Here is a 14,233-nt window from a genome sequence, read left to right on the forward strand (position 1 = left end):
TCTTGTCCTTATTCCCTTTATTTGCCATCAATTTTTTCCGAACATTACAAAATATTAGTTTAAATGAATTGGATTGAGATTTGGTCGATTATATCCTTGTACAATAAGGGATCCTAGTGCATGATTATGGGAATGTGCACTAGGGTTGTGGTAGTATAAATACCAAGGGAAGGTCCCTACATACACTATCGAAGCATATACTTAGAGAACTCCTCATAGGTTCGAGTAATACAGTGGTGGTGAGTGTGCAGAAGGCCCTCCTTCCAATTCAAGGTGTTCAGAGTGCTTGCTGCAGTTTCAGTGCTTGATGTGCTTGGGAGATGTCTCGCAAGGTTGGTACAATGGTGTTTCTATAAAACTATAGTGTCACTATTAATGTCTATACCAAGCGAATAACAATGGTAAACAAAACAACTAAAGCAACACATCTTTTGGGGTGCATAGTGTCCGTGATTAAAAAATAGCCTCTCACATGCATGCGAGTAAGCGTGTCCGGGAAGAGGCTAGTGCAAGTTAAATTAAAGGACATAATTAGAAGGAGAGATAGAAAGAGACAAATTTAGGGGACAGCAGATCCCTGGCCTTGTAGTGCACGTTTTAATTTCCTACGGACATGACGACGAACTGCTGTTTCTATAATACGATCTGCCGCGTCCTTCACCTCTGGAGAATCCTTCATCCACAGGAACCAGTTTTTCTGAACTACAGTATTCAAGTCATTGGCCGTGAGCACAAATGCATCTACTTTTACCCGAGTTTTGACATGTTTGCTGGAGACTGAAAGTTCGGTGAAATTGCCTGGTACCCAATCGAGAAGCTCTTCCCCATAAAAGTCACCTTTCCCGAGGGGCTTCGTGGCCAGTGATGAGATTCCCTTCTAAGCTTGACTATCACTCGACGCGTAGTTCCACACTATCCCTTCGATAATGATCAGCATGCAATCGAGTGGATCTCCCATTCCAAAAATGATGCTGTTCTGACTTTAGATAGTCGCACATCGACATCAACACTTTGTCATACATGCCTTGAAGCCTCATTACCTAAACACATGCGTGCGCACGCACAGAGAACAACATTGCAGTGAAAATGGATGCAATTAACCTAGTTATAGTAATAACAATATTATTCTGTGTAGTTAACTAACTTAGCATTATTATATAACTTTGAACCATAATCTCTAAGATTATAGTGCAATCTTATCTTTATTGTAATTCAAACGTTAAATGTAAACGTCATTTTGTTATAAAACAATGTATACCATAAATTAATGGTGAGAGATGGAAGTTGAGGAACATACTTTCTTAAGTGTTTTCATGCAAAGACAACGCTTCAGAGATGTTCTGGTTTTCCCGGGAAGAATAGAGAACAGAAAACTATGGAGATCAGCGTCAACGTGTTGTTTCAATGGTTGCTTTATGCTACTCAAGATTTCTTTCTTTATTTCCTTAGGGAGTTCATTTCTGGACATCCAGGCGTCTACGTCTAGCGTCTTCATCTTAATCTTTTGTCTCATCTCCTTTTTTTTTTTGTAGCTTCCATCTGCATAAAAGTCTGTCTCGCCACAAATCAAACAATTACTTGGTATATGATGAGTCCATATTATACCATATATTTTACCCTATTCTTAGTTATAGTTTTTTGGTTATTTTGGTAGAATTTTGATTCTTTGTTATATATTTTCAATGTAGGACATTCAATTTCCTCTAGAGCAAAAAGTGATCAAACAATGAATTTTGGAGTGATTTCAATTGGAGGATGATCGTGAGTCTTTCAAGATGATTGTATCAAAATTCCAGATTTTTCTACCAAGCCGTTTGACCGTGGCAATGAAATAAAGACCCAACACGCAGCTTTCCCAGATTGACATTTCTGGACGTTTTGGATATTTTGGAGGTCAAGATGACATATTTTGAGGAAGATTCCTTCTTATGATTTGTAGGGGATGACTTAAGCTTTCAAAAAAGACATTTGGGAACAAATCGGAGTTGATTTGGTCGATCAAAAATCTGATTTTATGAGAAGTCCGAATTTTAGTTCAAATAGGAAACCTTTTTTATTTTCTGTTTTATTATTTTATTATGTTTCCTAGTTTTATTCTAAGAATTTTTAGGGTTTTATTTTGTAGTAGTATAAATAAAGATATTTTAGCCATTAGGGTTAGAGAAGGGAGGAGGAGACGCACAAGCCTTTGACAATTCAAGTTTATTTTCTAGGTGTTTTCTATCCTTATTCTCAATAATATTTTGTTTTATGATTATTCGTAGCTAATTTCTTTTGCTAGGGCGAGGCCTTGAGGCTTAGCAAGAATATGTAGTTTATTTTCAATTTACTTATGATATTATGCATGCATGTTTGGAATTATTAATCATTGTTTTAAACTATCTAATTGTCTTGATGATTGGTCACCATTAGGATCTTTAGAAAAGTAATTTGATGCAATTTTGGTCGAAAGGTTCCCTGAAATTGACGTTGGCTTCTTGTGGTTAATAATTGTAATTTCACTTAAGGCGAACATCACACTCTTAAGGGTTGCATGGTTTTTCAAAGGGTTTTTCACAAAGCTTAATGAGTCTTACATGTTTATATTTGATCTGAATATCATAAACGGGTTGCATGTTAGATATACGTTTTCGCTTAAACATCACGAGGAAAATATGTATTAGGAAAGCCTAACCTTCAAAGCATGTATGTAAAAAGTCATAAGTAATTAGTAAAATTACGTAGTGACGGCAGAACCCTAGTGTTTAAATTGTTTTCCGAAACCTTTGTCTTTTGCTTTCTTTACTTTGTCAATTATTTAATTATTTTTAATTAAATTCGTTTTTATTATTTTAAATTCCAAAATCAACTTTTTTCGAAACTTTGTTCTAAATAACTAGCTAAGGATTAGTATAAGTACAAATTATTCATTCAATCCCTGCAAAAAACGACTATACTACGGTAACCTTGTACTCTTGCAAGTATTTTTAAATGTTTTTATCCTTACTTTTGCAGATGGTAAAAATCCTATCAGTATTTGGGAAAATTGTTGAAAGTTAATGTACAGAGAGGTCGAATATACCAACCTGCACGTTTCCAATGAGATACGAAAATAGTAGTAAGCCAACAACAGAGATGAGAATCGCAAACAAATTTTCCCACACATACGTACTTCTTGTCAGATCAGTCCCAAAGTTACTGCAAAATATTAAGGTATACGATATCATATTAGACAATGCTGCTGAATTAGATAACCCCAAAAATTTTGTTCGTTACATATTTTCTAAAATTGTAGATTGTGAATGGATATAATGTGAATCTTAGATTTCACAAGCCCCACCAGAAAGAGTAAAAGAACTTCTTTCCAAACTTTATATGCTTCGTGTTTTTATTCTTAAGGGAATCAAGAAATATTCCAAAGTTTAAAGGAGATAAAGCACCATCTGGAGTATCCAATAGGCAATGCTCGTTAAGAAATGTTATATTTCTTGCAATAGTACTCCGACTGTTGTAGTAGAAAGTGTTCACACATCCCCTGAGATCTATACTATGATTTTCACAGGCCTTGTGCCAACATGATAACTCTCGTTGAATAGAAAAAAAGTACCAAGTATCTAAATCCATAACATGCAAACACAAAACCCCAAATAATAAGTCTAACATTAAAAAAAAATAAAAACTGCATCCATAATCCAACATTAGTAATTACCAATGTACTAAAATAGAATGACAATTGAGGTGCAACTTACGTGGTTGGCCAAATCATTTTGAAAACCTTGGCCGAGAGGTAAATTCGATAAATCCTCGGAAAATATTGACAGAGAAGGAAAAACATTCAGAACCTTTTTATGTTCCACAAATCCTGAGCCTTTCATTTTTTAAAACATGACTACTATTAGCAGCAGGAAATCAAAAGATAAAAAAGGGTTAGAACATATAGTCCATCAATTTCAGTTAGCCAAATATGACTTTATTTATAGTAGAGTTTAGGAAAAACCCTAAATATGCCGCACCGTGCCCTAGTTTTCCCCTTTTTTTTCTTCAAATCCCGTAGGGTTTAGGAAAAACCCTAAATATGCTTCTAATTTATTTTGTATAATTTGACTCACAAATTCCACATAACAATTTAATTGTGCGATGCATGAAACAAATATATATATTGACAAATATATAAACATATACAATATATATATCGAAAGGAAAATATAAACATAGAGGGGTTCATGCATCATGGGGAATGTTTTCATGCTTCGTGGACGTTTGAAATATGTTCTTTTATTTTAAGCGTACCTGATTAGCAGAAAACGAATAAGCCTTTGAATTTGGTGAATGATAGCCTCCTCCAATGATGCGTCAATTCCTCAGCTTCTGGTAAGAGCGTGCTGATAACGTGTTGTATGCCTATTTGATTGAACGATCTAGGGTTTAGAGAGAGAGAGGGGGTCGGCCACTATTAGAGAGAAGAGAGATTGATTTAATTGTGAGGTGTGTTTGATTCACCCCATTGTGCCTTTATTTATGGTAGTAGGAAGGGTAAAATCTTTGGCTTTAGGATTACAACATTTAATAGGTAATCTAGTCCTAATAGGAATATAAGATACTTTCCCAGATTCCCTAGGATTTACACAATCACATTCTCATTCTAAATATGACTGCAACATTACCTACATAATAAAACAATATTTATTCTATGTAATACTAATTTACCTATTATATATATATATAATAATAAAATGTGCCAAATATATATATATGATATTGATACATACAAAATAAAATACCTACATAACAAAAGAATGCTATTTGATCCAAAATTAATTTACTTACAAAATAAAGCAAGGTTATTTGATTCGAAGTTAATTTACCTATTATTTGTACATAGATCTTGTTGATGCACAAAATCAGTGAGGACTTTGGTACAATAGAAAGTGTTAAGTTTGTAACCTTCGCTAGATTGCTCTGGTCACTAGTGTGGATAAGTATGCAAATGGATAGAGACAGGGAAACAAACACAAGATGTACGTGGTTCACCCAGATTGGCTACGTCCACGGAGTAGATGAGTTCTCATTAATTGTGAAGGGTTTACACAAGTACATAGGTTCAAGCTCTCCTTTAGTGAGTACTAGTGAATGATTTAGTACAAATGACATTAGGAAATATTGTGAGAGAATGATCTCCTTTTATAGAAGAGAGTCTCTAGCTTTGTTCTAACTTTGACACGTGTCATACTGTGATTGGCTTCTGATGTTGACACGTGTCGCGCTATGATTGGCCTCTGATGTCGACACGTGTCGCGCTGTGATTGGCCTCCTGGTTGGAGGGAAACTCTTGTGGATCCTTGACGGTATAACATTGACCGGTGCTTAATAGTTTCGGGATTGGTCAAGTATGGTACAAACATATCTTATAATAATAAAATGTGTCAAATATATGTAATAATATATGTGAAAAATAAGTTACCTACAAAATAAAAGAATGTTATTTGATTCATTATTAATTTGCCTACAAAATATATATTATTTACTAATCATAAATTTACATATAGGTAAATTAATTACATATAATATTTTGAACGGGCTCAATAAAAAAAAAAGAGTATATAGAATACTCACTACTGATTAACTAGGTATTATCCTGAGCTAATTCCTTCATTTAGGGTATAGGGTGGCTGCGTATTTTGCTTTTCTCCCTCATCATGTGGGCTTGGGATTTGATAAGCCCCCTAATAGTATAAATTCATGATTCTGGTGGGTGCAATTTGTTCTTTTTTACGTCGTTTCAAGATCTGTTACATGACCTCGGAACCCATTCGAGTGGCTAAGTTTAGGAGGCTTTCAGTTTACAAGGTGGATCGAGCAGAGAGAGAGAGCGCATTCGAGTGGCAGAAACCGAATCCTGCTAGCATTTTTTGCAGCAAACAAATTTTCATGCAAATGATGATGTTATATATCGATCCATGAAATTCCTTTTTGAAAACAAATCAAAAGATCTACCTATTATAATATGCAGTTAATCTGGACTAATTAATGCTTCATTGAGACTAGTTGTTCAAGTTCCTTAATTATATTGACTTGGCTGCAGGTTCCCTAAAAACATTGACTTCAAAAAAAAAAAAGAACATTGACGAAGGTTCTTAATTTTCTTCTCTCCCAAGTCTTTTTGTAATGTACTTGTTGTTTTACCAAACCAAATTATGTAGACCTTACAAACCGCGAGGAACGGAAGAGTTGGGAATCGGATTAGACAAGACCGAGTCGGGAATCGGATTGAAAATAACACAAAATAACAAACCCTCATGTCCGAAATGCAGATTAAACTGCCATTTGATTAAGACTTCTAGCCTTTGATTGGCAGAAAATATTCACTTCTGCTCCTGTTTGGATTCACACTTAACAACCACCGTACAGCCAGCAAGAACATATAGGACCACACCATCAATATATATATATATATATATATAGGAGTAATTAGGTTTTCATCCTTATTTTTACTACTTTATTGATTAAAACCTTATTACTTTTCAATTTTTGATCAAGATCCTTTGTATTAATAATATCATTAATTATTTCAATAATAAAATATTTTTTATTTCTAAATATATTCATTTAATATTAAAAATGTTACAATTAGTATATTTATATTTATGGCTAAATTTTTTATCATATATTTTTATTTTTAGTTTGTACCCATTTTTAATTTGCAACCCTTTTTTAATTTGTACCAATTTTTCTTTCAGTTTTAATTTGTACTCATATATTAATTTCTTTTTGTGCCCATATTTTTTAAAGTTTTATTTGTATTGTACCCATATTTTTTTATTTATTTGTACCCATTTTTATTTTTGCTAAATGTACCCATTTTGAAGAATGTACCCATGTTTTGATACAATAATTTTTTGGTTATTTTTTATGAATGTACCCATGTTTACACACACACACACAATAGTATATTTATATTTTAATATTTTTAATCCCACAAATTACGGTTTTTTATTTAAAATCTCATTACTATAAACAATTATAAATTTTAATTTTTAATTTAAAATATAGTAACGTACATAGAAATAAATTATCAATTAATTTTAGGGACTTGGATCAAAAATTGAAAACAAACAAGATTTCAGTCAAAGACTATTCATAACTAGGGACCGCATCCAAAGTCTCCCATATATATATTATTGGATTCGGCTCGTGTTTGCTTACTATAGTCCAAGTTGTGAACATATGATAATTAATCACTAATCAGAACACGAAAACAACTAATTTATTGCTACAGTAAGAAAATGCAAGGATTAGTTTAATTAAGATTTCGCTGAGGAAATATTAAAAGTCAAACCTCGCATCAGTGTTGGGGTTTTCAGTGTTGCCGTTGGTCTCATGGCTCCCTCGATCGCTGGCGAAAGCGACGGCGGATATAGTAGCTTCCTTGCATGCTCGAACGGGGATGCAACCGCCATATTTGTTGACTTTTGAGCTGCTGTTTGGACTGGACGACGATGAGCATCTGTTTGCTTTCGTCTTCCCAAATCATCCCTTTAAGCTCTGCATGTGTTTTTTTTGCCTTTTCTGAGATGGGTTGGGCCTCTTGTTCTCACCAAACCGAGCGGGCCCATTTAATGGGCCTTAATATACAAAATCCTAAACATATACTGTTCAATGATGGCCCGAGTTTAAAACTATCCAAAATGACTATAAAAGGCCCCAAGTCTTGCTAAACCACTAGTTCCCACCCTCAAACCTCCCCCCTTCCTTCCCATAAGAAAAAGTTATAGAAATTGTCTCTTAACTTTAACCAAATTGGAACAGTAGTCTCTCAATTAAAAATTCATGACCATTAGTCTCTTAATTCATCAAAACGTGCAGTTATAGTCCTTTTCATCAATTCCGTTAGAACTTCCGTCAAAATGAGTTAGTGTCACGCATTTGAGGCTAAATCAATGAGCAAATATGGAAAACCAAATGAAAAAAAATTGTAGCAATGATCCCTTAACTTTAACCTAATTAGAGAAATGGTCCCCCAACTTTAATCCAATTTGAGCAATGATCTATCAACTTTAACCTAATTATAGCAATTGTCGTTCCAACATGAGTCATTGTTACTGAATTTTGACAGAGTTGACAAAAATGACCATAGCTACACTCTTTGATAAGTTAAGAGGCCAATGTTTATGAATTTTTATTTGAGATATCATTACTCTGATTGAGTTAAAGTTAAGGGACTCCCCTCCTCCCCATAAAGGTTAGAAGAATTGAGGATCGGAAATTGAAGACAGAACTTCTAAGTGTAAATATAAATATTCTTAGTTGCTTGAGTCACAAACTTATTAAGCTAAGTGACTAGATCAAAACAGGCAATTTTGTGTTGTTTAACTTAAGCTGTGTAGAGTCTACAGATAAATGAAATGCTAAACACACACAATTTTTGTCATTTTACACACATTTGTTCAATCTTGTCCGTTGCTTCTTTTGAATTAATTTGATAGCTAAAAATAAAAATGAATGTGCGTGTGAAGGGTTAAAAATGGTAAGTGAAAATCAGATCCAATGGAGAAACCATTGTTATGGGAAGAAGACCCTCTTCAGATCAACTTTGTGAGAATCCTAAAGATCCCCATATATTGGCCGTTCGTCGTACATCGTGTGATCAGTTTTATTCAGATACTATTTATGTTTAATTTTAAATAAAAAAAGTAAAATGATACAATAAATGTCTAAGATAAAACGACCCGATCGTCCAAAATGAATCCAGATAGGCTCCAATTCCAGTACTTACGTTGCTTATTCGTCTTGCGATCCTGCATGACCCCACCCAACTCTATTGCCACCTATCACGCCGTTGATTTATAAAACCTACTGAAGCTAAAATCACGGATTCATTCAATCGAGAACAAAAGAAAAAAGCTGAAATTACAAGTCTACAACTCCAAAAGGTTTTGGTTTATGGGTTGAAAAAGAAAAAGAAAAAGAGAAAAGTAGCAAGGATGAACTCAGTAGGATCCACATTAGCTATCTACTCCAAATCAATCATCACCTTTGATTTCATTTTCAACGGTGGTGGGTAACCCTCGACCTCAAGCAACATAAAGATTTTTCAATGTGCCGAGAACACGAATCATTACGCTATATGTTATTATACAAGTGGAGAAAATATGTTTTTCTTATTTTTCAAGTATCCCTCTACTTGTTTAAATTTTATTGACATATTGCATGATAAGATTTCAAACTCGTAAAAAGTAAGAGGAAAGACATTATGCACTTTGAATTATTAACCTAACTCACGTCTGCATAGAGTCGGAAGTTGAAAATGTTGTGATGAGGTCTCCCCTCCTTCTACTTGTCTTTGGTGACTTTGTTTAATGAGGCATGATGAGTGCCTCCAAGGTCACGTATTTCCAACAGCATGCGTGCGTGGGTCATTGATATGTGCTTTTCAACACCCACATTTTCCCTCATCCAATCCAATGTGTGTTATATTATATGTGTAGTGGTATAGGCACTAACAACTAATAGCAATTGGGGAGGAACTCTTACTGTATACCAGCACCTTTCCTTGCCTTACAAAATCAATTACAAGGGCCTTTGGCGGGCCTAGCAGCCTACCATATCCCCTCCCAATTGAGAACAACTTCCCTAAAATCGAGTTCTCTTGGAACGACATTCCAAGTTAATTATGTCTGCTATGTGAAAAAAATAAAAAAAGATGGCACAATTCATTTGAAATATTATTACAGTGACATTTTCGTAATATCGATAAGAGTATTAAAAAAAGATTAGATTTTTTTATTTTTTATTTTTTTTAATAGGGAAATTTCTACGAAGACCAAAGTTTTTAAAGGACTTAAAGTTTCAAACCATTTTATGAGAAGAGGTGGAACCCATGAACCACTTTTCCCATCACCACCACAAGTGGAAGTGGGAAACCCAACAAAAGAAGTTCATCTCCTCCATCTCAAGAACAAGAAGTGGATGAAAAAACAACATAGCAATTTCCCATTTTTTGGAGGTGGTCCACTGTTTGTGCTTTTAAAAAGTGGACCCACACTATATCAAAGACCATTTTTTTAGCTCATATTTGTAGATTACGGTTGCTAGTTGAAATTTTTCTTTAAATTATTAAAAATAAATCTAATTGTCAATCGTTATATCATTTGGTTGACAATGTATGGTCTACGAGATGATTTCCTAGTACTTTCCAAAGATGGAAAATAAAAAAAGGAAAATGTCGTAGACCATACGCTTGTAGATCAAATAATATAACGATTACTGATTAAGCTCTTTTTAATGATTTAAAGAATAACTCAAATGATTAATCACCACCTCATATGGTATCTAGTGTACAAGAAATAATCTTAAATTTTAGTATCTCTATCATCACCGGAAAAAACCAACTAATAAAAAGGTAGGACCCACAAAGTGGCTAATGATGTGGGAGAGGAGTTAATTAGTCCAACAGAGTTCTTACTACCAAAAGGAGACACTTTTGCTCCCCTACAAATAAAAACTGCCTCAGATTCCCTGCCCACACAAACGTGTTAGCCTTGATGGATGTCCCTCCACTCTCTCTCTCCCCTCCCTCCCTTTCTCTGCCTTTTGTAAGTCCTCAACTATTTGAATCTCCAAAACAATAGAGAGAAGGGAAGCAAAGGAAGCAGAAGAGTTGTCGTTTTCTTTTGGATTGGTCAAATCTTGTACCAAACCAAATTAGCCGCTTTCAAACGAGCTGCCTATTCACGTCCTTCCTCCTCCTTCTTCCTCAGCATTTAGGTTTCATATACTCCACAAGTTTCAAACTTTGAATTCGACTCAGTCGGTTTCTGGGTTTTTGCCTTCTTGGGTAGTTCTAATTTCATCTCCGGAAGAACTTTCACTAGAAAAGCTACCAGGTTAGTGTTTACTTTGCCTTGAAAATTTTACCCAATTGGATTTTTTTGTTACTTTGTTCAAGAGAAAGAAGAAAGGTAAGAACTTTCAGCATAGCTAATGCAACTGCTCAAATGCACTGTAATTTTTCTTTCATTTCCAAAATTAGATTCTCCAACAGAGAAAAGGGTCATGAAATTTGACAAATTTGGATGCGTTTTTCGATTGGGATTCACTAACTTTGTGTTCCAGAATTACCCATTTGAATTTTGAATTTCATTGATAAAAAGACTAAAAACCCAGAATTGTTTAAGAAATTAAAGGGAGGGAGCTGAAATTTGACAGCTTTGAATGTTAGTGAGATTCAGACAAAATGAGCTTTAAAGTGTTGTGTTGATTTTCTTGTCTGAAATGGTTGCTGAGATGAGGCAAAGCACTAAGCTTTATGCTGTTGAATTTCTTATTCCCATTATATTCTTGTTATCTCTGGAAGGACTATTCTCTAATTAAAATAGTAGATTGGGGTATTTTATTAATTAATTGTTTAAGGAGAGGCTCCTCTCTTTCTTGCAAAGGAAAAAACCTGGTGTTTTTATTTGAGTTTTAAATTGTTAAAGTTCAATGGAGTTTTCATTGGTGCATAACCTAACTCTTCCCCCCTCCCTCTTTCCCTCTCTCTAAGTTTCTTTTTCTCTTTGGAAGGATTTGATTTAGCTTAAATTTCGATATTTCGCTGGTTTTCGGGGGCTCAGTTGTGCATTTGCCACTCTATAACCTCATATATTCGTGGTGTTTGTTGTTCCAACTTTAAGTTATTATCTTGATTTCGTTCACTCTCGAAGTGTAGCTCGCAGGAACGATGGCAACATCTGCAATGCCGGTCCCTCGGGTAGCATCTAATTTTGATGAGGTTTCTATGCATCAGAGCTTGCTCTTCTCTGATAGTCTCAGGGTACTCCTCTTTTGCTTAAATATTATTGCTTTAGTTGGTTCTTAGTTTTGCAAATTCAGTGAAATGAAATCTTATGAGCTTTCGTTATCTTCCCGAAAAATCAACTCTTTGGTTTTTCGTATACCTCACTTAAAAATATCCGAATTCAGGAGACGTTAGCTTGTTCTAGTGCAAAATTCCCTGCAACTGAAGTTGTGTGATTTTCGTTGTGCATTGCATTACTTTTCAGGATTTAAAGAATTTGAGAACGCAATTGTACTCAGCGGCAGAGTACTTTGAACTATCGTACACAAATGATGACCAGAAACATATGTGAGTTGTTCCGATTCATGGCAATTGGGGTTTTACTATGCTAATTCTTTCTATCCATATTATTTTTGCAAAATTAAACAAATATCCTCTTGTTGTGCAGAGTGGTGGAAACATTGAAAGATTATGCCATTAAAGCTCTTGTGAATACGGTGGATCATTTGGGTTCCGTTACATACAAGGTTAACGATCTCTTCGATGAAAAGGTGGATGAAGTTTCTGGCACAGAATTTCGGGTATCTTGCATTGAACAGGTAAGTTAACTGTGAAATTAAAGAAATCGTTTATGATCCAGGTCTAACTATAGAAAAAAATCTTGAACAAGCTTGTCCGATATGTGTTTCTGTATAAAATGATTGGCGAAAAATGCCTTTTTGGGGCCGAGGTATAAGATAGTTAGTCTCGCATGTAAGTTCGTAGCTCATTCTTCAAAAGTTTTGCATGATAATCTTCAGTTAAGAAACCAATGGGTCATTGCACAACAGTGTGCGACTTATTGCACCGAATTCAATCCTACAATTTGTAGCTATGTATTCAATCACAAGAAACCAATGCTCTTTTATGTTTCTTTTAGAGGATAAGGACATGTCAAGAATACATCGATCATGAGGGTCTTTCTCAACAGTCATCGGTTATAGATACTCCTAAATACCACAAGCGGTACATCTTGCCAGGCAAGTACACCACCGTTGTCTCAGTTTACTGTTTTCATACCATAAAACACTCCATTTTATGATTTTTGACCTCGTTTTTTTGGAAATACGGAGATAGAAATGAATAAAAATTCTTACAACTCAAAATCATGTTCAGTTGGTGAGACCATGCACGGAGGCAGCAGAACTAAATCCAAATACCAAGGATGCAACCTAGATGACGAAGATGATTGGCATCAATTTCGGAATGGTAAGATGCTTCATCTCCCATTTTGTTTCGGTGTGTATAATTAATCAAGAGTTTTAACATATTCTGGTTCTTGTTGTAATTTGATTCAATCCTAAAGCTGTTCGCGCTACAATTAGAGAAACCCCACCGTCTACAGTCAGGTAAATATTACTGCGGTATCTTGCTTGAATCAAGTTGATGACCCAATTTCATATGTCATAAAGGATGGTCATGTTTTGTGCAGCAAAGGGCGTTCTCCGTCTCCTTCTCCACAACCTCCCCAGCGAGCTGGAGTTTTTTCTTTTACGTCTACCATGCCCAAAAAGGAATTAGGTGAGTATGCATCTTGGACATTGCGATATTGACACCGTTATAGTGAATTGGATATTGATAATCTGATTTTTGATGATGTTTTGAATCAGACAAGCGAACAGTTTCGCCTCATCGATTTCCACTTTTACGGTCTGGATCTCTTGCAAGTAGGCCAACTACCCCAAACAAAAGTCGGTCAACTACCCCGAACTCAAGTAGGCCTACAACTCCAAATCTTTCTAATCCAAGAAGACGGGTGAGTGTCAAACGCTGATTATTTTTTCAATGTTTCTTTTGAAGTTCATTAGATTTTCAACATACTTGGTACGGTTCCCTTCTATTGTGATAGCTGTAAACTGAGAGTTCGGTGTTTATGTATATACAGTACCCTTCGGAGCCTCGGAAATCAGCTTCAATGCGATTACCTGCTGAAAGAGATAATGGCAGAGAGGTTGAACAATCCCCCAGCAAAAGTAAACGGCTCCTCAAGGCCTTGCTTAGTCGGCGCAAGTCAAAGAAAGATGACATGCTATACACTTATTTGGATGAATACTGAGAAATTGAGGGAGGATGTACAATGGAAGCAGAAAATTACGGTTTCCAGCTTTCCCCTTTTGTTTGATTACCTTTTCCTTTTACATAGCAGTGTAATGTTTTCAAGTTTTATAAACAGTATATATCAATTATTACTTCCCATTTCAGAAGTTTGCTTGGTAAGAGAAATACTTTCGAAGCGATTGCGTTGCGATGATATGCGTTGAAAAATCAGTCCAGAACTTCATAATCAATCATACAATGTTAGGAAAACTAATGAAAAGGGCTTGAAAACTTTTGAGTTTTAACGATAAAGACAAAATAAAGGGTAAAGTGAATAGTATCATAGTTGACTTTTTAATGTAAAAATGTGGTTTTTCGTTAAAATAAATAGTACTGTGAGCT

The 14,233-nt window shown here is 35.0% G+C and overlaps 1 protein-coding gene, 1 long non-coding RNA gene and 1 pseudogene across 4 annotated transcripts; 2 read left to right on the forward strand and 1 right to left on the reverse strand.

Annotated features, from left to right (window-relative positions):
- Positions 1 to 559: 559 nt before the first annotated feature.
- On the reverse strand, positions 560 to 3,746 carry LOC126615453 (cyclic nucleotide-gated ion channel 1-like; annotated as a pseudogene).
- A 1,913-nt stretch (positions 3,747 to 5,659) lies between these two features.
- Positions 5,660 to 6,063, forward strand: LOC126624552 (uncharacterized). The gene is made up of 2 exons (XR_007624140.1): positions 5,660 to 5,752; positions 5,827 to 6,063. It is a non-coding gene; the product is annotated as an uncharacterized LOC126624552 (long non-coding RNA).
- A 4,420-nt stretch (positions 6,064 to 10,483) lies between these two features.
- LOC126624569 (protein ABIL2-like) lies at positions 10,484 to 13,998 on the forward strand. Of its 3 annotated transcripts, none has more exons than XM_050293643.1 (10): positions 10,484 to 10,862; positions 11,682 to 11,791; positions 12,021 to 12,103; positions 12,204 to 12,354; positions 12,675 to 12,774; positions 12,911 to 13,003; positions 13,101 to 13,143; positions 13,227 to 13,315; positions 13,405 to 13,550; positions 13,680 to 13,998. In XM_050293643.1, exons 2-10 carry the CDS (start codon positions 11,699 to 11,701, stop codon positions 13,848 to 13,850), a joined length of 969 nt encoding a protein of 322 aa, XP_050149600.1. In that variant the 5' UTR covers positions 10,484 to 10,862; positions 11,682 to 11,698; the 3' UTR covers positions 13,851 to 13,998. The 3 variants fall into 3 exon arrangements, with proteins under 3 accessions (XP_050149600.1, XP_050149593.1, XP_050149608.1); XM_050293636.1 differs by having other exon boundaries at positions 11,687 to 11,791; XM_050293651.1 differs by having other exon boundaries at positions 11,694 to 11,791.
- Positions 13,999 to 14,233: the final 235 nt, after the last annotated feature.

Source organism: Malus sylvestris, chromosome 1, assembly GCF_916048215.2.
Source record: "Malus sylvestris chromosome 1, drMalSylv7.2, whole genome shotgun sequence".
Lineage (NCBI taxonomy): Eukaryota > Viridiplantae > Streptophyta > Magnoliopsida > Rosales > Rosaceae > Malus > Malus sylvestris.